Source organism: Myxocyprinus asiaticus, chromosome 4 (genome assembly GCF_019703515.2).
Source record: "Myxocyprinus asiaticus isolate MX2 ecotype Aquarium Trade chromosome 4, UBuf_Myxa_2, whole genome shotgun sequence".
Taxonomy (NCBI): Eukaryota; Metazoa; Chordata; class Actinopteri; order Cypriniformes; family Catostomidae; genus Myxocyprinus; species Myxocyprinus asiaticus.
Window position 1 is genome coordinate 8,669,525 of NC_059347.1, and position 24,287 is coordinate 8,693,811.

At 38.6% G+C, this 24,287-nt stretch overlaps 1 protein-coding gene across 2 annotated transcripts; it reads right to left on the minus strand.

Moving 5' to 3' along the window:
* Positions 1-1,970: 1,970 nt before the first annotated feature.
* On the minus strand, positions 1,971-15,207 carry LOC127437225 (7SK snRNA methylphosphate capping enzyme-like). 2 transcript variants are annotated; one of them, XM_051692033.1, is made up of 5 exons: positions 14,634-15,207; positions 11,286-13,218; positions 4,146-4,364; positions 3,564-3,687; positions 1,971-3,470 (listed from the first exon to the last, which is right to left on the minus strand). In XM_051692033.1, exons 2-5 carry the CDS (start codon positions 13,185-13,187, stop codon positions 3,418-3,420), a joined length of 2,298 nt encoding a protein of 765 aa, XP_051547993.1. In that variant the 5' UTR covers positions 13,188-13,218; positions 14,634-15,207; the 3' UTR covers positions 1,971-3,417. The 2 variants fall into 2 exon arrangements, with proteins under 2 accessions (XP_051547993.1, XP_051548002.1); XM_051692042.1 differs by lacking the exon at positions 14,634-15,207 and adding an exon at positions 13,369-14,627.
* Positions 15,208-24,287: the final 9,080 nt, after the last annotated feature.

Consider the following 24,287-nt stretch of genomic DNA (forward strand, 5'->3'; position numbering starts at 1 on the left):
CAACAGCACAACACATTGAAGAGGCTATATATCTATCCCTCACAGCCTCATTGTCATTCCCTTCAAAAATTTAAAATACTGTGTATAAGGTCCATTCCAGATCATATTTAATACTTTCATTTAGCTTTAGTACAATAACAATATAAACAACTCCAATTATTTTGCATCTACAATGTCTACAATGTAATGTCACACATTATATGTTTCTCACACAGTATACATGAGTCTTTATACTGTACATACAAATATATAGCTGCCTGTATATTTTAGGAAAGGGGTATCATCATATTTGGGGGTCCTTAGCATCAAATAGTCACACTGAAAACCCCTGAAAGTTGCATGAAAACACCAGTCTCTGACTTAGAACACTTTACAACCACCTAGCAACGCCTTAGAAACCACCTAGAACACCACAGCATTAGCAACCACCAAACAGCACCTTCGCGACTGCCTACCAATAACCTCAAACTGCATTGCAACTACCAAGCAATGACCTATCAACCCACCAGAACATCATAGCGACTACCTAGCAACACCCTAGCTACCACCGTGAACGCCTTTGCAACTGCCAATTATCCACTTAGAAACATGGCCTATACTGTACATTCCTTCAGACTTCAAATCTCATCTCAAACTGTCTAAGTAGCCTATTTTAATTTACACAATGCTTATAACCTTCAAACCTCAAATTCCTCTAAGAGATACTGAAGTATTCAAAGTAGAGCCATCAAACTTCAATTCTCTTCCAGATACCAAAGCATTTACATTTCAAGAGCCTGAAATTGAAGGTTTTACAGAAGGTTCAATTTCAAGGCAAGTCTTTGTCAAGATAACATTCAAAGTTTGTTTAGATTTACTTTCATTTTCATTACGTTGAGCAGCAGCAGATAACGATTTCCATGCGCGTTTATTTTATTTATTTATTTACTTTGCTTGTTTGTAAAATTGCTCCATCTTCTGGTCATTTTAGGTTTTGCAGGGTAGTTCTCAAGCGTGTAATCTACAAACCGACTTCACAAAACAGCCAAATGATGCCACGTAACAAACTGTGAGATCATGTGCTGAAAATAAAGATTGTACATCGACTGAAGCAGTGATACCAAAATCCTGCCTCGCAAATGCTGCTAAGTGGCAACACATTTTCTACGAGACGAAAAAGTTATTCCACCAGGGGGCGCTTGAAGGCTCATCAAGCAAAATCCTCCATTGATTCTCATGCAAATCTCAGAACATTTTTGTCATACTGATGACATTTGTACACTAAAACTTGTAATAATTTAAAGCTGTTGATTACAAGGATTCGGTACCCACGGGAAAATTGAAATATGCCCCAAGAATGATTATAAACGTATTTTCAGTAATCACAAACGACTGTGATTGGTCAATTCTGACCCTGAGAAAAGTAACAGGCACCACGTGACGATGCCCTCTATGAGCTACTGCAGCAGCGGCTTGGCCGATTATTTACACTCAAATTAGTGATGCTTTTAGCGCCACTGAATTTAAAACACTCAGTGAAGTGTTAAAATAATAATAATTTTATAATAATTACTATAATTAACAAACACATTTGACTATAGACAAGGTGCGGGCCACGCCAAAATCCTGGTACATTGCCATTGTAACCACATCCTCAATTTCTAAGAAGTACACGTTGTCGCATAACTTCCTTTATTACTTTACTTTTTGTGCCTCCCACATCCCTTAACTCCTATAATATTTCGGTCTGGTCTAATCATAACCGTCTTAGTTTCTAAATCACCTGTAAATAACGAGAGAAGGGACAACACTCATGCGACGAGATGTTGGAAAATGGAAACGATACACAATTCGTCACCACTTATGTCTCAAATAAATCAACATAATCGATCGATCTCTATAATTATTAACTAGGTGAAATGTAATCAAAATAAGTAATTTTAGGTCATGATTCATCCGTTCAAAGAAAACAATACAGACAAGCAAGACGATTCCATGTTATTTTGCAGTTTATTTAGCAAATGCTTTGAATTAGTCCCTTGAATGAAAAAGGACCCTTTTCAGAGATACACCAACTTTACATTTGCACATAAAATATAAATATGGGACACCAATTTGGCCCTTCTTTTTTAGTGCAAACCTTTCAATTGGAATAAAACAACAGTAAAGTGTCGTACCTCTGTGGTGACATGAACTGTGAACAAACAATTCACAAAATGTACCTCTTTTTTGATAAACTTCAATAGTTGGTGAATCAGAACAAGTTTATATAAAAAATGTTTTAGGTTCATTCTCTATGATGCACCACATCAAAAAGGAATCACATCCTTCTGATATCTGCCTGACTACCTACTGGATACATCAGATTGAGATAAACCTCACTTTTTCATAACAAACCAGCAGTATCAAAAATCCCAAGGACTGAAATTGTGGTCCTGTTAGACCAGGAAATACAGCTTATGGAGAGTTATTGGCATTAAACAGTTTGCTACTAAAAGTAGTGCCCATAACCCTGCTGAAAATATCAATTTAAACCAAGTTATGGTGGTTTTCTGGTCTCCCAGCCTGACCAGCTGTCAAGTACCCCAAATCCATCTAAAACCATCAAAACAGACCAGCTTAACCAGCTTGGTCAAACTGGGCAACCAGCAAACCATATTAGACTTAGTCTGGTTGCTAAACAGATGCTAAAACTGTCATAAGCTTTCAACAGCTCATATGGAAAAAGGAACTTCCTATTTATGTTAATAGCAATACTTTGTTTTAAACTTAAGATGAAAGATGACAGTGCAATAACAACAAAAGCACAGAAACCAGAGTTTCGAATGAACATTCTAATATTTCCTTTTGAAACAAAAAATAAAAATATATATTCCTTAAAACATAACCTCCAAACATTTTAAATCCTAGGTGTTTACATATCAGTTGTGTGCTACACAGGAGGGCAGAGTTGCTCAAGAATTCAAATGTGGACAAATGTTCATAAGTCCACATTTTCATTGCAAATGAAAAACAGCTTGCATTTACGAGGATCTTAGAATTTACTTGATGGGATCTGATCTGATTCTATTCGATTTGATTTAACTATGTGGTTCTCCAAGAGTCTGTTCTTTATGAGAGATACCAGTAACATCAGCTCTTTGGGACAGCAGAAAAACTCTGGTCTGTATTTGTAGTTTTCAGTTTTCAAGAATATCATGATAGAGGTTTACCTTTATTTTTAATGGCAGGGGGAAGAAATGTTATCTTTTTCAGCACCAATGAGATTTCATGTAAGAGTTCAAAATATTGAAAGTGTCAAATTCAGTCCTAGTCTTATTTCAATTTTCAAGAAATATTAAAAATTCTCAAAAAGTTCCAGTGGCTTCGAATGCTGGTTGTTTTCAATGTCCAAGCATTGCAGTTTCTCATTTAATCTGGCGGTCCTAACTGGTGGTGTCACTTTTGAGGCGAGGGTCCTTTGTGAAAAAGGTAGATTGGTCTCTGAAAACCTAAGAGAAGAGCATGAAAGGCACTAATATCACAACATCATCGAGGAAGACCATAAATAAATAAAATATAAAAGAGTATTTCAAGGTTCAGACCTCTAGATAAATTCTGTGGAGTTCCGATGAGCTCATAACTCGAGAAGCCCACTTCTGTAGTCAGGTAGGAGGAAAACTGCTCTGGTTTGAAGCAGATGCTATGATAATTCTTATAGATGGCATCCTGTGAAATTATTACAAAATGTAATTATTATTGAACATTGGGGTCTTTTATCATAATGCTGTTGCTGCCGTTTAAGCAATAAGCCACTCGAGGCCTTGCACTACACCTAACCATTACAGGATGTGGAAAAGCATGGCAAAGCTTAGACAGCTAGGTACAGAATTAAAAAAAAAAATAAGCACATGATTGAAAACGTTTGGGCAAGAACACATACATTAAAAAGACATTATGGTAAATCTTTAGCATGCCTAGCATAAGTATGTAGTAAAAAAAAAAAAAAAATTAGAAACCCTACGTTCGATGAAATCCAATCACAGGAGACGCATGAGACACGAGATGTTAGGCAGAATGACTGAATGGCTTTCTGCCCAACATCTCAATAACATACTGTACATTAAACATCTTGGCTGACCACTTGTGATCAGACCATTCGGGAATTGGTGTAAACAGAGCCTTACAGTGAGTTTCTTTCTCTTGCTGTAGGAGTTCCAGGGCTGAGGCTCCAGTATGAAGAGTCCTCCTGGCCGCAGGTGCCTGTAAACCCTTTGGAAGAGCCGTTTGAGTCCCTCATCACCCCAGTTCAAGTGGACCCATTTTGTCACACTCAAACACAGGATCACGTCATACTCTTCCCTTTGCATTTGCAGCAGCGCATCACTTTCCAGCACATAGTTCCCCTGTGTGCGTAAGAGGGAACAAGTGAGAGACAGAATTATAAAACAGGACAGATAAACAAGTGGAATGCCTAAAAGTAGCATTTTCTTTCACACATAAACATCTTTAAAAGTTATTGTGCCACACCCATTTCTGAAGTTAATGCAAGTGGTGCTTGCTCAGGCAAAACCCTGATAGCATAAATACATCACCCGGACTATTTGGTGTGTACATTTTCATCTGAAAAATGCACTTTTTAGTGTTTGCTCATCTCATGTCATGTCTTTAAAATGTTCCCAGGTGATTGTTAGAATTTGTTTTATTTTTTATTATTATTATTATTTTTTTAAATGTTCATAAGATGGGTCAAAGACATGACACACCTCATGTTTTCAGTTTCTGAGTTCAAAGACATTGACTTTTTTCAGGGGCTAAAAGTAAAAAAATGTCAAAGTGGTGTAACCTTCCGGATGCAGTAGAAAAAAACATTCTTGAAAATATAAACGTTAGCATAAGAATTCTGAAGTACTCTTTCATAAATAAAATTTTTTTTTAATAGTATTAATATTTGAAACACTTCTCCACCAAATCAAAGTCAGGTGAACATGAAAGGTAGTCATTTTGTTGTCATTTAACAATGACATAAAACAGAGAGGACCCTCTTAACTACCCTCATGACTTTTATGAAAAGACACATTTTGTTAGTCAAATAGAGTAACCCTGAGAAAACTCAATAGTTAATTCCATATATTTTTGATTGATCTTGAAAAATATGTTTGAATTTCTTTTTAATTATAATGTGTACAATAACGTGTAGTCAAGGTGAAAGTATTTAATACCTTTTACATGATGTTTACACCTCTTGACATTTTTAAGTTATTCAATTTAAAAATATCAAACAAATCACTTGTTTTTTTTGTTGTTTTTTTTTTTTTTGCATAAAATGCTTTTATTCTTTTTTTAATTTTTATTCATGAAACCAACATGGACACATGTTGATATTTTCAAATGATTAATCATAGATCACATTTTAACAATGTTGCCATGTGTTTTTATCTAGATTTTAAAAAGATTTCTAATTTTTATAATCTAAGACAACCTTATTTGTCAATGGCCCACATGTTTGTACACACAACTTCAAATTTGACGCTTTACAGATGATGCAGCATTCTTTAACAAACATCTTGGAGATGCAGGCTATTTTGCCCTTCAAGCGGTGTATGAAATATTTTAATTATGAGTTCCAAGCACATAAATGACCAAGGAAAGTTGTATTTACTAATGGGGAAATTCAAGATTTCTAGATGATACCCGAGTTACGATGTTGGAAGGGACGTGTCCACATAAAAGATAGCTGAATGCAATAGAAAGTTAATATTTTGGCAAAATATTTCAAATTTCAGAGCTGTATTTATATAATTTTAAGCCAATGACTTGTCATTTGCAATTCGCTTTAAATCCAATTGGTCTCCAATTTATTTGATACCATGTGTTAATGAAAAACAGGTTGTGTAAAAGTGATGCAGGTACATTCACTTATGCTCATGTAACAGTCCAACAGAAAAGAAGTGCTTTTGCCATCATTCATTAAATATTTGTTTCAGTTTGGCTTCTTCTGTACTTTGTTTCCCACTTGAATGTCATACTGAATGCCCAACTCAGAAGTAGGAGGTTCCCAGATGCACTTGGAGGCAGCATATGTGTGCTAACTGGGAAGTTGCCTCCATGATACTAGGATGTTGTGGGTGGTTGCAAGGATACGCTTGCTAAGATGTTTTGGAGTGGTTTTTACGGTTGCTACGCAGTTACAAGTATTTTTCTGGGTGGTTACTAGACTGTTACGTAGTGGCCAAAGACAAAGGAGCCCACTCCCAAATCTCTATGATATTCTGGTCCCTAGATATGGCTTAGGTCCCTCCTTCAATGTACCGGTAAGTATATGTGATAAACAAATGCAAGATTAAAGACATAGATCATCTGTTGCCTACTAGCAGTAACCAAATTTATGTTAAAACCTACATCCAAAGGAATGCTACACAAGTGGTCCCTGGGTGTTTACTTCATTTATAACCAGAATCCTTAAAAACTATTATTTAGCATTACTTATTGACATAATACTATGCTGTAATTAAATTCAATTACAGCTTTATAAAGTTCAGATAAACAGCTACATCATAACTTCTATGTAGTGCATAGCAATTATTCCATTCTTTGCCTCTTTATTTCAAATGTTTACTCATTTATTCTCAATTTATTGCTAGACTCAATAAATTCTATTTATTCAACTTCATTGCACATCACACGTGTATTGAATAATACATTTTATACTGTATATACAGTGCCTTGCAAACGTATTCAAACCCCTGACCAATTATCTCATATTATTGAATTACAAATGGTGCATTGAAATTTAATTCTGTTTGATATTTTATTTTAAAACACTGGAACTCAAAATCAAATATTGTTAGGTGACATTGGTTTTATGGTGGGAAATAAAAAAAAAAAAAAAAAAAAATTTTTTTTTAAACCTGAAATATCTTGCTTGCATAAGTATTCAACCCCTGTGCTGTGGAAGCTGCACAGGTTACACCGATGAAAGAAACTGCCCTAACGAGGACACAATCACTTTACCATTGGCATCCACCTGTGAATCATTAAAGTTGCAATCACATTTTCTTGATAAAAAACCTTATTGTTGAAGGATCATTGGTCAGGCTATGAATCTGAAGGAAAATGAATACCAAAGAGCATTCCACAGAATTTTTCTTACAATAAAAATGCATAGATTAGGGAAAGGGTACAAAATAATAACCAAATGTTTGGATATCCCAGTGAGCACAGTTGGATCAATAATCAGGAATTGGAAGCTGCACCACACCACCCAGGCACTGCCAAGAAAAGGCCGTCCCTCAAAACTCAGTGCTCAAACAAAAAGGAGACTTGTGAGAGAAGCCACAGAGAGGCCAACAATCACTTTTGAAGGAGCTACAGATTTCAGTGGTTGGGAGTGGAGTAATGGTGCACCAGTTAACCATATCAAGAGCACTGCATAACTCTGTCCTGTATGGGAGGGTGGCAAGAAAGAAACAGTTACTCATAAAGTACCATCTGAAAGCACGTCTGGAGTTTGAGTGACCCAGCTGTGATGTGGGAGAAGGTTTTGTGGTCAGATGAGGCCAAGATAGAGCTTTTTGGCCAAAACAAAAAGCGCTATGTGTGGTGCAAACCTAACACTTCCTATGCCTTGACACACCATCCCTACCTTAAAGTATGGTGGTGGCAGCATCATGCTGTGGGGATGCTTCTCATCAGCAGGGACTGGGCATCTTGTCAGAACTGAAGGAAGAATGGATAGAGAAATATATAGGGAAATACTGCAAGAGAACCTGCTTCAGTCCGCTAAAAAACTGAAGCTTGTGTGGAAATTCACCTTTCAGCAGGAAAATGATCCCAAGCACAAGGCCAAAGGAACATTGGAGTGGCTCGAGAACAAAAAGATACATGTCTTACAGTGGCCCAGTCAAAGTCCTGATCTCAATCCTATTGAGAATCTGTGGCACTATTTGATAATTGCAGTCCACAAGCGTCACCCAACCAACTTGAACAACCTGGAGCAAATCTGCCGAGAAGAATGGGCCAAAATCACTTCGTCACTGTGTTCAAAGCTGGTACATATGTACCCCAAAAGACTTGAAGCAGTTATTGCAGCAAAAGGTGGCTTGACCAAATATTAATGTGTGGGGGTTGAATACTTATGCAAGCAAGATATTTAAGTTTTTTGTTTTTGATAAAAAATATTTCCCAACAAAAAAAACAATGTCACCTTACAATAATTGATTTTGAGTTTCAGTGTTTTAAAATAAAATATCACTCAGAATGAAATTTCAGTGCACCATTTGTAATTTGGTAATATGAAAGAATTGGTCAGGGGTCTGAATACTTTTGCAAGGCATTGTGTGTGTATGCATATATTAGAGGTGTGAATCTTCACTGGCCTCACGATTCGATTACAATTCAAAAGGGTAACGATTCGATTATAAAACGATTCTCGATGCATCTAGTCCTTCAATTTCTCTTTTTTTTCAGTTTCTTCAAATTTTATTTTTTACTCTTTTTTCCCTTTCAGCTTTTTATTCAACAGCTGTTTTAAAAATCAGAACAAGTCACATTACATAAACTGGCCTTTTACATTCAGTATGAGCTGTGAACAAAACATGGAACATCCACAAGATTAAATAAATGGTTCTATAGTTTAAAAGAATATCTCAGTTTTTCACTTTCTTTCTTTAGAACCTTATAAAAAAAAATCTCTTAAAAGCACAAAAAAAAAAATTGTTTCTCCATCAGAACACACTGAATACTATTACTTCAACTGATTATATTATTATTTTTAAGCATTGTAAATCATTTAATAGTATTTAATTATTATTTAAATTAATGCCATGCTATTCATTTTAATTTTTAACCAGAAATGGAAGTTGCTGGGATGAAAGAAACATCTGCTTATATGAGAGTGCAGCTGTCAGCTTCTCCTCTCCTCAACTGCACAGGTGATAAACCGGTTTAAATAGCGCAGCTGTTGATTCAGAAATTTATCAAGCGTATCGTTCCATCTCTTGCTCTGCGAGCAGAAGATCGCACGACCCTGTCGCAAAAGCGATGGATTTCAAACCTTTATCATCAGGTGTGCGCACTGTCCTGACAAGCGAGTGACCGGCAATAAAGCAAAAACCAATGAAATGAACAGCGTGCAAGAGTAGAGAAAGGCATCGAAAAAATAAAAAAATAAATGAAAACATCACCAACATCTACTTAACCGCTGCCTCGTCATTATTTTCTTCTGTGTTTTCCCCCGTTGTGTAAAAATCAGTGCAATAATGGGTGTGAGCTCGTCTTTCGTGTTGTTTGTTATCATAAATGAACTCTCCCGTTGCTATGTGCGTGGGTTTATGAAAGAATTTCGGGATCGTAGTTTCATTCGGGCACAAACTGTCATGTGTTGACACAGCTGGTCTGCAAACAGTCGTGTTTGTGCACTTGACTTTAGTGTATGCACTTAACTAGCGTCCTTTGGCGTGCACCACTGCTCTGCCATGATTTAAACTGAACTCAGAATCGATTCTGATTCTTTTGAGAATCGATTCAGAATCGTTTGCATATGGATCGCGATGCATCGCTGGAACGATTTTTTCCAACAGCTCTAATATATATATATTGCATTGTATATTGTTTTTATATCACATATTGTAGTGCATTTTGTTCATTCTACTTTTGTATTTAAGTACTGTATGTACATTTATTTAATGAGTACGGATGTCAAAAGTAATTGTCGACCAATAGATCGCCGATATATTTCCCGTTTGGCCGATTTTTTTCTTGTGTGCCAAAAATCACCTGCTTGCATGTGAAGCGACTGAGAAGTGTAAACAACCAGTCACAGTTCGTTTTGTTGTTACTTGCCATCATGTCACTACAATAATAGACTGGTGTGCAACACAGTCTGCATAGCAGACGCGTTTGAGCTCATTAAGTTAAAGTGCTTGCCTGTTTCATTCTCCCTCTCTCTCCTCAACAGTTCCCTGTAACTTTTAACTGTCTTGTCTAATGATAAAAAGGAAAATATCTATAAAACTAATATCATATGTGCATATTTGCAGATGATATATCTCGTTAAAACGGATGTAATAAACCTCACACAACTTCAGTAGATCCAGCATCATGTGGAGAATCCAGCGTATTCTTCCAGTCGAGCGCTCATCTAATATCTTCTTCTGAAGTGCGTATTCCATCAGCTAGAATCAAAAACTTCAGGATCAAAAGTTCCTCTGATTCACAAATCATGATGGTCAGTCTGTGACAATCCAAGCAGGCGATCCAGGCCATTTAAACTGTCAGGAGATTGAGGCTCATGGTGGATCCGCACGAGCGCGTGAGAGCAACTTCAAAGCTGCAACCAAAACCAGGAAAATGCTGCCTCTGGAGGCTGTATACAGAGGCCGGATGAAAAGAAGGTGCTTTTCAAACTGTTCGGAGACCAGTTTCCTTAAGAGTTCCATTCATTCAAAACAGCTGTCAGTTAAGCCATTAACTGATTAGGCAGCAAAATAGCAAGTCAGCTGCCTACGTTTTTCGATGCAGCCCAAGATGTGCGTGTCACTTGTGCTCTAAGTAAATGTCTTATTCACGATCACTGTATGTACAGTTGGTTTTATTCTGTATTTTTTGAGAAAATGCAATTGCAAACGTGGACATGCCATCCATGATTGCTGGACTACTGCGTGATTTCCTTCTTACAATAAAATACAAGTTTTTAGTTTTGTGTGAAATTAAGTAAATATAGTGCTAAATAAGTTTATTTTTTTTTAGCAATTTTATGTTTGTTATTTACTATATTAAACTGTGTGATATATCGGCATTGTATCGGCCTATCGGCCACCCTGCTCTCTGGATATTGGTATCAGCCATTGAAAAAAACCCATATCGGTCGACCACTAGTCAAAAGTATTAAACCAATACTACATTTTTTTATTTTTTATTGTTATATTTAATGATACCAGTCTTTCTACAATGAACCACTCACTTATAGCACTTAATGTATTTCTTTGTTCTTTATTAGAGATTGTTTTTTCAATAGTTAAAGGAAAAACCAAGCAATGTTAACTTTGAGAAATACTTTGAGGCTGTTCATTTTATTTGTTAACTTTTAACTAAGTAAACAAGAGTGTATTCAACAGAATATTCATTATTCAAAACTGGGATAAAGAATCATGAAATTGGAATAGAATACTGAAATTTTGGTATTGTGATGACCCTTAAAATGAGTATTTGTGGCATGTTAACCAGGTATTTTTGAGCAAACCACCAAGTTAAATTCCTTGCAAATTACAAATCCAAATTCTAATAACAACAGCAAAAATCTGCTTCACACACGATTTCAGTCTTACCTTGACAAAGGTGACATTGGCAGGGAAATCTCCAGGAGGAAGGCTGTTTGTGTTCGTCTCAGACAAAGGAGGGCCAGCTATGGGTCCTCTTGAGATTCGGAGTGAGACAGGGAATGAATGCTTCCCATCAGGGAGGCCAACACATTCCCCATCCTCTATTTTCCCACTCACTCCTTCCTGATCAGCCTCTGCGGACTTATTTTCTGCATCATTCCGTTTCTCCTCCCATCCCTTCTCTCTTTCTGCAAGTCCACCAACTACCATCCCTCCTTTGTCTAAGTATTTGTTCTTTCCATCTGAACACTTTTTGTTTTCAAGTGAAGAATGCTCCTCTTTTTCTCCCCTAAACTCTTCTCCATCTTTCTCCTTTCTCTGTTTTTTTTCTTCTGGTAAATCATCCCATTTCCTGTACTCTACTCTATCCTGTTCTCCATTTTCCCCAAAACATCGGGCCTGTTGTGTGTGGAGTTCAGAGAGGTAGTGGCGTATGTTCTGTCGGGCAGCATGTATCAGGGCTCCATCGATATCCAGGCCCACAATCCGTGCCGGTCGCCAGTTCTTGGCAATGGACAACGTCAGGTGGCCAGTGTTGCAGCCCATATCCAACACGACCTTTCCTTGAAACCACTCTGGTTTCAAAACACAGATACGAGGATCTTCATTCAGCCCTGGGTTCCGATAACCATAGTATTTGTTATAGTTGCCGAACTGAAACTTCTTTTTCTGCTGTTGTTGGTGCTGGTTGTCATTGTTCTGCGACCTCCAATGGTTTAGATGCTGTTGAGGCCTGTCCGTACCACCTGTACGAGGGCCCAGCCCTGGGGAGTAAAAGGGCTGAGAAAGCCCCCCGGATCTTGGAGCCCAGTGTCTCGGCCCATTTGAACCACTGCCGTCCTCCAATCTCCCCATAGCCCGCTTACGTTTGCGCTGCCTGCTTGATGAAGGGTTGGTGAGGTTTGCGGATGGTGGTGCCGTAGAATTGTCATTGGTGGGTGGAACACATCCACTTTTTTCCTTCAGTTCACCACCATTTGTAGTTAAATTGGGTTTTTTTGAACACTGAGCCTCAAGAGTGGAGTTCAATAGCGTATGGTCCTCTTTCAGGGATTCAGGGACAAGGCTGTCCACCACACTGCCTGACTTCAAATGTGATGTGGTTCCAGTCTGATCTTCTGTACAACCTTTAGACTCAGGTAAATCAGATTGTGTGACCATTCCACCTCCTCCTGAACCTGCTCCATGGTGCTTGTTCCGATGTCTTCGCTTGCCTCCACCATTTTTCAAGGGGGACACCAGCCGATTGCGGCCTCCTGTGCTAGGACAATTGAGATTGAGGGGGTCTGTGATATCTCTCGGTATCAGGATCTCTACAGGATCTCGATTTTTGGCCGGTAATGGCGACGACTTGGGTGTCTCTGCATTGAGGGCCCGGTTAACCTCTTCATCCAGAAGGCTGTTGAGGTTGAGCGGGTCAAAAATGTTCCCACCCAGCAGGAAGTTAGTTGGCAGGACGGACTCGCTTTCTGAGTTGGCACGCCGTCGTCGCTTCCCATAACAAGGGTGCTTGAAGCCAGCGCTCATAGTGTTGCGCCGTTTGTTGAGTCTCTGCTGTTGGGGTTTTGACTGTTGGGGATCATTCTGGGTCTTTGTAGATGATTCAGCCCCAAGCACGCTACTTTCACTCACTGCTCTGTTACCTGTTGTGGTGTTTTTATCGTGGGGCTCCTGTGATGTCTCATTTCTTGGCTCTTCACTATCTTTTTTGCTGAGATTTGTAACTGTGGTCTTTCCGGGTATGCTGGTATTGTTTCGAGAAACAAAAAGAGAGTGCTGTTGATAAGCGGGGTCTGTTTGCCCCTCACATGATAAAACAGTTTCTTTGTCAAGAGACATCTCTATCATTTTTCAGGCTGGCATTGGAGGAGACATGAATCTGTAAATGAAAGCACAAAGCAATGATGTAAAAAGCCATGTGCACATGCAGGAATGCACTTCAACACAAAATCATTCCTTAATTCCATAAAAAAATATTTTCATATTGGAATTGCTATCACTATTTTAAAGCAATCCTGAAGGAACCTACCTAGTGATGGACAATTTATAGGTCTCTCGCTATTGACCAATATTTTGCCATTTTCAAGCGGCGTCAGTCAATAAGTGTGCACTATAGGCTTATTAACTGAAAGGGTCTTTCCACCTAGTGGCAGTTCCAAAGTCTACCCATTTTTTTTGGAATTTTGAGTAAATATTATGTATTTATGTAAATTTTGCAAGTTTGATTACATCTTATTTGCTATCATTAAATTGTAATGTATTGCTATATTTTATACAAAAAAAAAAACTAAGCTATCAGTTGTCTTACTGAGTCTGGCTTATCCAATGTGCGCAAGTGTTGCGTGGATGCCTCTTTACTGTTCTATGTCAAAAGCAGAGAATAACTTGATTATTTCAAATCTGACATAAACATTGTTTTTTGCTTTTCTGCTAAAGTAATAAATGTGATATGCATTTTAACGGCCTTCTGCCACCTTGCTCTCTCTAGGTAGTTATCAGTCGACCACTAATCCAAATGCGAATTTTCTTTTTGACATGCCAAGATGGCACACGTACATCTCCGAGATGTCTGTTTAAGAGCAAGGAAAGCGTCACATTCTAATCAACATCTGCTAAACATCTTATAAAGATCATATTTACATACATTCTTAATTATAAACGTCTCTAAGACATCTGCTGAATGTCTTACTGAGTTGCAGATGCAAACAACCTAAAAATATGTCAAATAGACGTCTGGGTGATGTACATGTGCTATCAGGGGGATTACAACATAAAACAAAAACTAGATCTTTAAGAACACAAAGTTTGCAATAGAACTATTATGATCATCAATATAATTAAATGCCACTGTATGACATATAAAGGAATTAAAGGAAAATCTTTCAGGATTGTAAAACTCCTATAGTTCCACATGTGCTTCCCTTTAACTGCCTTAAATGCAAAACGTTATTCCAATAGCCTACAAGTAGTGTTCTGACAAAGATTGGAGGAAGAAATTGAATTTAAGTTGATCTAGTGTTTTTTTTTATTTATTTTTATTATTATTATTATTATTATTATTCTTAGAGCATTATTGTTATCCTTCGGTATTGGTTCCAAATTATAATGAGATCTTATCAGATTAATAAAACTGGAGGGGATAAATAACATTTGCATTAAAAAAAATAATAATAATCTCTCAAGCGCATTAAGTTTACAATGCAAAAATGAAACAACTGTTGAGTGATGTCAGGTGCTGCTGGCATTTCTCAAGTGTGCATGAAGTTAATGTACGTTAGCACAACGTCCACCCACCTTTACTGTATGCGAGCCCGCCTCCTCGAGACTGTTGTAATAATTGATACTTTGTATGAACCACGCCTCCAAGCGTCCCTCATAAATAACACATAACGCAGTAAGATCAGCACAACGAAAACTGCAGAGTAAATAACGAAGTACCTAAATAGGACCAGCACTGCGCTCAACACACAGCCCGCGGGGCTCTACTTTCTCCGCCCTTTCTTAAAGGTACAAACCCAACTACCTCCCTCCCTCGCCAGTATTTCTCAACGGCGGACGAAAAAACCCCACAGCAGCTCGGTCACTGTAGCGACTGGTGTCCTTGCACATCCCGCACTGATAGCGCTAATGCCTTAATATGCACAGCTGTCCGCTGACGTCACGTCCAAAACCAAAACAATAAATTCTGAGGACACACCCCTCAAAAATAAAGCGTATTAAAATACAAGAATCACTCTTTTAGAATATCAACAAGGGCTGCGTGGAGGTAAGGATTACAATTCCCTTAATAGTTTCCTTTTTATTATTTGTAAATCCTAACTGTTCGACAGAACTACTGCGCGTACTCGATTGAAGTTACTAATGAACTGCAGGCTCTCGCTGTGAGGAACGGGGCTTTCAGCTTTTTATATACGCCAAGCGACCTGATGACGTCAGGACAAGCAGCTTAGGCAGCCAATAGCAGTCGAATGCTTGGGAAACGCTCGTTTCACTGTCCAATGATGTACATTTCAGGGAGGGCTTACCCTAGTTTCCACTGTATGGGTGCCCCAAGTAGGTGCCTGCGTTAAAAAGCAAACTTCCTCAACAGGCTTGACCGCTTCATGAATTGCGGACGGACCTCGTTAAAAACCACCATTATATATTACATGGGTTTTGTTTTACACATTCCCATGTAAATGAATGGTTTTGCACATGCGTGCTTTCGTTTGTTGTTCAAACATTGCACATTTCTTCACAGGCAGCCACACAATTCCCCCACAGCCTTTCTATCCAGCATGTAAATAAATGTAATTTTGTAATATTAGATGTACAGACAGACAGGATTTTAAAATGCACGTCTTTCGGGAGAAGACTAATGACTTATTTAGCAAATGCTGCTTTACCTCTGAGGTTGTTTGTATTTTAATTGTATTGAAAGCAGAAGCTGTCAGTTCCCGCCCCCGCTTGTAGTAGTGCGTATAGAGCCAATGGGATTTGTAGTTTTTCATGTACAAAAACAAGGTTAGTGGCCACCAACGTTCTACTTCTTTTGACCACAGAAGACGTCACCAACGAAATTGCTGGTGGGAAAAACATCAAAAAGATGTCCATTTCCACTAGATCTGATCTAGAGTGATACATACTGTATATAGGCCCAGCAATGTTGCAAAAGAGAGTTGCGACACTATTTGAACTCACTGCCACGCGGTCACATGGTTCATGTAGCTCTCAATAGTTCCAAACAAATCCACGCTGTCAACCTGTTTGAATGGGTTTAAGCGGGACAGACAGCATCAGCGACTATATTTGCAGCAATTTTCGTGCTTCTATGGTCATAATTACTCGCATCCTAATGTTATCTTGTGTTAAGACATTCACATAAGCATGCACAACAAGTGAATATCAATGAATGCAAGCAACTGCTCAGTTTAACCCAAGAAAGAAGTTTAGTCAATGGTGAAAAATAACTTAATAACACGTAATCTTTCAGTTAATCACAAACATTAAAAATCACCACATTTGGAGATACAGTTGTGCTCAAAAGTTTTCATACCCTTGGAGAATTGGTAATATATGTACCAGTTTTAAAGAAAACATGAGTGAGCAGGCAAAATACATTTATTTTATTTCTTATGGGATATTCAACTGTAGGTTATAACAGAATGGCACAATCATAAAACAAAACATGGCAACAAAGAAAAAAATGAAATGACCCCTGTTCAAATGTCTGCATACCTTTAGTTCTTAATACTGTGTATTGACCCCTTTAGCATCAACGATAGCGTGTAGTCTTTTGTAATAGTTGTCTATGAGGCCCCAAATTCTTGCAGGTGGTATAGCTGCCCATTTTTCTTGGCAAAATGCCTCCAGGTTATGCAAAGTCTTTGGTCGTCTTGCATGATCCGCACGTTTGAGATCTCCCCAGAGTGGTTCGATGATATTAAGGTCAGGAGACTGTGATGGCCACTCCAGAACCTTCACCTTTTTCTGCTGTAATCACTGGAGGGTCAACTTGGCCTTGTACTTAGGGTCATTGTCATGCTGGAAAGTCCAAGAGCGTCCCATGCGCAGCTTTCGTGCAGAAGAATGCAAATTGTCTGCCAGTATTTTCTGATAACATGCTGCATTCATCTTGCCATCAATTTTCACAAGATTCCCCGTGCCTTTAGAGCTCAAACACCCCCAAAACATCAGTGAGCCACCACCATGCTTCATGGTGGGGATGGTATTCTTTTCACTATAGGCCTTGTTGACCCCCCTCCAAACATAGCGCTTATGGTTGTGACCATAAAGCTCTATTTTGGTCTCGTCACTCCAAATTACAGTGTGCCAGAAGCTGTGAGGCGTGTTATGGTGTTGTCGGGCTAATTGTAACTGGGCTTTTTTGTGGCATTGGCACAGTAAAGGCTTCTTTCTGGCAACTCGACCATGCAGCTCATTTTTGTTCGAGTATCGTCGTATTGTGCTCCTTGAAACAACCACACCATCTTTTTCAAGAGCAGCCTGTATTTCTCCTGAGGTTACCTGTGGGTTTTTCTTTGTATCCCAAACAATTCTTCTGACAGTTGTGGCTGAAATCTTTCTTGGTCTACCTGACCTTGGCTTGGTATCAAGAGATCCCCGAATTTTCCACTTCTTAATAAGTGACTGAACAGTACTGACTGGCATTTTCAAGGCTTTGGATATCTGTTTATATCCTTTTCCATCTTTATAAAGTTCCATTACCTTGTTACGCAGGTCTTTTGACAGTTCTTTTCTGCTCCCCATGGCTCAGTATATAGCCTGCTCAGTGCATCCACGTGAGAGCTAACAAACTCATTGATTATTTATACACAGACACTAACTGCAATTTAAAAAGCCACAGGTGTGGGAAATTAATCTTTAATTGCCATTTAAACCTGTGTGTGTCACCTTGTGTGTCTATAACAAGGCCAAACATTCAAGGGTATGTAAACTTTTGATCAGGGCCATTTGGGTGATTTCTGTTATCATTATGATTTAAAAAGGAGCCAAACAACTATGTGATAATAAATGGCTTCATATGATCACTATCCTTAAATAAAAGACAGTTTTTATTTTTGCATGATCAATCATATTTTCAAAAGCAATGCCAAAATTTCACAATTTCTCCCAGGGTATGCAAACTTTTGAGCACAACTGTATATTATATATGCAAAAACACAGGCGTCGTAGAATACACGCACAAACACATTCAACAAATATGTAAGGGCATATTGCTGATTATAACATTTTATTTAATTAAGTTATAATAATAAGAGTGTTTATTGTCATCAGTGTTTCATTCAGTGATCTTACAATATATCCCACATTAAAGTTTTGCACCTAAAGCACCCAATACTGACACTGATATACAAACGTGGATGTTCTACACATGTTTAAAGCATAAAAAGTGATTAAACTAGTCTTAATCAACTCACCCTTTTTTACAGAAACCATGATCCAGCTCATCACAACTTCAGATATAATCTGCATGCACAATACTCATAGTAAAATTTGTTTACATCTCTCGACTGAAATGTTTCATTCAAGTCCTCAGTTCACGCATTCTCATCAGCTGCTCACTGATCAGCAGTTCTCATTATTATGTCCGAAAGAGGCGATTCTCAGTTCAGTGTACTGGTGACTCACAAACTGCTGTGATCGACTCAATGTACTGTTGACTCAAGAGCTGCTGTCCTCGGATCAGTGTACTGTTGACTCGAGAACTGCTGCGAATGACTCAATGTACTGTTGACTCGAGAACTGCTGTCCTCGGATCAGTGTACTGTTGACTCGAGAACTGCTGTGATCGACTCAATGTACTGTTGACTCGAAAATGTTGTCTTCGGATCAGTGTACTGTTGACTCGAGAACTGCTGCGAATGACTCAATGTACTGTTGACTCACGGGCTGCTGTCTTCGGATCGGTATACTGTTGACTCGAGAGCTGTAGACTGGATCATCTTCATACGTTGATAAAACGGTAATACAATCAAGTCATAAACATATTTCCAGTGTGTTTTATTTGTCACACTCTCTGTTGTTCAGCAAAATACACCTGAAACATAAATTTCACCCTTAATCACACACATGCTCAATGTCAGCAGCTCATCAGTTCTCAGGATGTCAGACACCTCCGAAAGAGGCAATTCTCAGTTCAGTGTACTGTTGACTCAAGAGCTGTTGCAACCTGAGCATTCAGTCCGATTTGTGAACTAGTTGGAGCAGTTAATTGCAAAGAAGTGTTGGCAAAAGCAAATATCACCAGTTCTAGGATAATATTACTCCCGGTTATCAGCTCATTTTGATTCGGAGTGCCAGGCACATCCGAGAGACAGGTTAAGATGGTAACTTGTGGATAAGTGTTGACTCAAGATGCAAACTGTTTCAAACGATTCAGTCCGATTTGGTGAACTTGTTCAACTCTTTCACTAAAAGAACCGGTTCAAAAGAACAATTCGTTCACAAACTGGACATCACTAATTTGGACACTGGCTCATGAAAAATGAATACTCAAATATTCTATTATTTAAATGAAGGTAATTAATGAGAATTGCAATTGTAAAGTCTTTCTCAGATGCCATGTTTGTTGATTACAGAAGCATTGTGGGGATTACATTGCTACGGGAATGCTGCTTTCTGACGAGCTGCACATATACTCTGACCCCCATCATCAGCAAATGCTTTGAGAGACTAATCAGAGATTACATCTGCTCTGTACTGCCTCCATCACTGGACCCATTGCAGTTTGCTTACCGCAACAACTGCTCCACTGATGATGCCATTGCATCTACAATACACACTGCTCTCTCCCACCTGGAAAAAAGGAACACTTATGTGAGAATGCTGTTTGTAGACTACAGCTCAGCATTCAACACCACAGTGCCCTCCAAGCTTTATGTGAAACTCCGGGCTCTGGGCTTAAACAGCTCACTGTGCAGCTGGATCCTGGACTTCCTGTCAAGCAGATGCCAGGTGGTTAGAATGGGCAGCAACAGACCCTCAACACTGGAGCCCCGCAGGGCTGTGTTCTCAGCCCACTCCTGTATTCCCTGTACACACATGACTGTGTGGCAACACATAGCTCCAATGCCATCATTAAGTTTGCTGATGATACGACGGTGGTAGGTTTGATCTCTGACATTGATGAAATGGCCTACAGAGAGGAGGTGCACACTCTGACACATTGGTGTCAGGAGCACAACATCTCCCTTAACGTTAGCAAGACAAAGGAGCTTGTGATGGACTTCAGGAGAAAAGACAGAGAACACAATCCCATCACCATCTATGGAGCACTGGTGGAGAGAGTCAGCAGCTTCAAGTTCCTCGGTGTCCACATCACTGAGGAACTCACATGGTCCGTCCACACCGAGGCCGCTGTGAAGAAGGCTCATCAGCGCCTCTTCTTCCTGAGACGGCTGAGGATGTTTGGAATGAAACGCCACATCCTCACATGGTTCTACACCAGCACTGTAGAGAGCATCCTGACTGGCTGCATCACTGCCTGGTACCACAACCGCAAAGCCCTGCAAAGGGTGGTGCGAACTGCCAGACACATCATCGGAGGTAAGCTTCCCTCCCTCCAGGACATATATACCAGGCGGTGTGTGAAAAAAGCTCAGAGGATCATCAGAGACTCCAGCCACCAAAGCCATGGGCTGCTTTCACTGCTACCATCAGGCAGGCGGTATTGCAGCATCAGGACCCGCACCAGCCGACTTCATGACAGCTTCTTCCACCAAGCAATCAGACTTCTGAACTCTTGATCTCTCACGATCAATATACATCAGCACTGCACTTTATTAATCTTATTATCTCACACTGGACTGTCATAAATTATATTCTCTCTTAACAACACACTGGCAACTGACTATCAACCGACAGCCTGAATGTCAATACAGTACAACACAACCTACTGTATATTGTATACAGGTGCATCTCAATAAATTAGAATGTCGTGGAAAAGTTAATTTATTTCAGTAATTCAACTCAAATTGTGAAACTCGTGTATTAAATAAATTCAATGCACACAGACTGAAGTATTTTAAGTCTTTGGTTCTTTTAATTGTGATGATTTTGGCTCACATTTAACAAAAACCCACCAATTCACTATCTCAACAAATTAGAATACATCATAACACCAATAAAAAAAACATTTTTAGTGAATTGTTGGCCTTCTGGAAAGTATGTTCATTTATTGTATATGTACTCAATACTTGGTAGGGGCTCCTTTTGCTTTAATTACTGCCTCAATTAGGCGTGGCATGGAGGTGATCAGTTTGTGGCACTGCTGAGGTGGTATGGAAGTCCAGGTTTCTTTGACAGTGGCCTTCAGCTCATCTGCATTTTTTGGTTTCTTATTTCTCATTTTCCTCTTGACAATACCCCATAAATTCTCTATGGGGTTCAGGTCTGGTGAGTTTGCTGACCAGTCAAGCACACCAACACCATGGTCATTTAACCAACTTTTGGTGCTTTTGGCAGTGTGGGCAGGTGCCAAATCCTGCTGGAAAATGAAATCAGCATCTTTAAAAAGCTGGTCAGCAGAAGGAAGCATGAAGTGCTCCAAAATGTCTTGGTAAACGGGTGCAGTGACTTTGGTTTTCAAAAAACACAATGGACCAACACCAGCAGATGACATTGCACCCCAAATCATCACAGACTGTGGAAACTTAACTTCAAGCAACTTGGGCTATGAGCTTCTCCACCCTTCCTCCAGACTCAAGGACCTTGGTTTCCAAATGAAATACAAAACTTGCTCTCATCTGAAAAGAGGACTTTGGACCACTGGGCAGTCCAGTTCTTCTTCTCCTTAGCCCAGGTAAGACGCCTCTGACGTTGTCTGTGGTTCAGGAGTGGCTTAACAAGAGGAATATGACAACTGTAGCCAAATTCCTTGACACGTCTGTGTGTGGTGGCTCTTGATGCCTTGACCCCAGCCTCAGTCCATTCCTTGTGAAGTTCACCCAAATTCTTGAATCGATTTTGCTTGACAATCCTCATAAGGCTGCGGTTCTCTCGGTTGTGCATCTTTTTCTTCCACACTTTTTCCTTCCACTCAACTTTCTGTTAACATGCTTGGATACAGCACTCTGTGAGCAGCCAGCTTCTTTGGCAATGAATGTTTGTGGCTTACCCTCCTTGTGAAGGGTGTCAATGATTGTCTTCTGGACAACTGTCAGATCAGCAGTCTTCCCCATGATTGTGTAGCCTAGTGAACCAAACTGAGAGCCCATTTTGAAGGCTCAGGAAACCTTTGCAGGTGTTTTGAGTTGATTAGCTGATTGGCATGTCACCATATTCTAATTTTTTGAGATAGTGAATTGGTGGGTTTTTGTTAAATGTGAGCCAAAATCATCACAATTAAAAGAACCAAAGACTTAAACTACTTCAGTCTCTGTGCATTGAATTTATTTAATACACGAGTTTCACAATTTGAGTTGAATTACTGAAATAAATGAACTTTTCCATGACATTCTAATTTATTGAGATGCACCTGTATATACTATACATACATATTTATTGTGTATGTGTATTATATATTGTGTGTACAGTTTTGTATACTGTACATTGTTTAATTTTATTTGTATATTGTGTTGTGTATAATTATGTGTATATTAGATATGTAAATTGTGATGTGTAAATCTGTTTATTGTAAATAGGTACATGTCTCATCACTGTCATGACTGCTATGTTGCTCGGAACTGCACCCAAGACTTTCACACACTATTGCACTTGTGTATATGGTTGTGTGACAATAAAAGTGATTTGATTTGATATACGGGAGTAAAGAGTACACCGCTTATACAGTACATTTAAACAGGAACCCAGCTTTCTCGCAGTAAGCCACAGCCAATAACCTGCTTTTTGGTGTGTACTGACAGAATGGTTTGCTCATCAAATGTGATCAAATTGTGTCCACACTCAACAGCGATACCCAGTGCATTCTGTTATAACTGCAAGTTTTAGTTTGTGTGTTCAGGATTTAACATGCATCTCACTGTATATATGGCCAGCAAAGCAAAACTTTGTGAAATTCGAATAGTATTTTTACTTTTCGAATTATTATTTCAGAACGAATACTCGAGTATCCGACTACTCGTGCACATCCCTAATTTTCAGATGTATCAAGTGAACTATGTAGTTATCATAGCCATTTGACAGACTGCCAATTTCAGAGGACAAAAAGTTATTGCACAAGTTCCTATAAACCTAAATAAAATGATCATATTTAGTACTTTGTTGCACATTCTTTGAATTTGATGACCAAATAATATCCTCATACTAAAGCTGAAAGTCTGCATTTTAAACTATAATCATTGTTTCATTTCAAATCCAATGTGCTGAAGGACAAAGCCAAAATAACCAAAAATTGTGTCATTGTCCAAATACAATGACCAATCTGTATAAATCCCAAACCAACATTGTTCAATGTTGAGGGTGGGGTGGGGGAGGGGAGTGTTTATAAATATTATTATATGTATAACTATGTTCTGTTTGCACTCCACTACTCTTACAATATACAGTTTTGGTATTTCAGTGAAGCCTATAAGCATATATACAGCTGCCAGTTTATTAGGTACACCAAGCTAAAACTAATACAGTCTAACAGTCCTGAAATAAATCCTTCCTTCATGAAGGTTATAATGTTAAATTTTTGTTGTTTAGAGGTGTTGATTCAACTCTATGATTATTTTGGAAGATACAGAGAGCTGTTTCTGACAATTACATACCTTATTGCTTTTTGGATCATTTGTAGATAACTGCCTTGCTAGGTCATCAAAGTCAGTCTCCCATGGTTTCACATGTCAGCTCTTCAACAGAAAAATATGTAAAGTAATTAGCTATCTGCAGTTATACTTTCTTTTTACTATGTCATCCATATTTATACTGCTGATCTTATCACCCGTCACTGACGCACTGTCTAAAAACGATGTGTGTTATGACTGAATTAACCAAGGAAAAACCTTGCTAGCCATGTTAACTAGTTGAGCTAGCTACAATTCATTGAAATTAGGAGTACTAATACGCAGGGTTGGGGAGTAACGTAATACATGTAACAGGATTACGTATTTAAAATACAAAATATAAGTAACTGTATTCCACTACAGTTACAATTTAAATCATTGGTAATTAGAATACAGTTACATTCAAAAAGTATTTTGATTACTAAAGAGATTACTTTGCATTTTATTGTCATTTGTTTCATTTAATATTTAGTCCTTTCAGATGGAAAACATTTATACATATAAATGATGCAATCCAAAGTGCATTTGAACAGCGGTGAAACACTTTCTTATGATTCATACGAGCAGACAGAGAATTAAGTCTGAAGTTAGTTTGGAGCAGAAGAAATAGAAATAAACCTTGTGTAAATTGTCAGCTTTACGCTAAGCTAAAATGCTATTTCTAGCCATTTTACATGCACATGTTACCAGCCACGATCATATTTTTTATCAAGAAAAT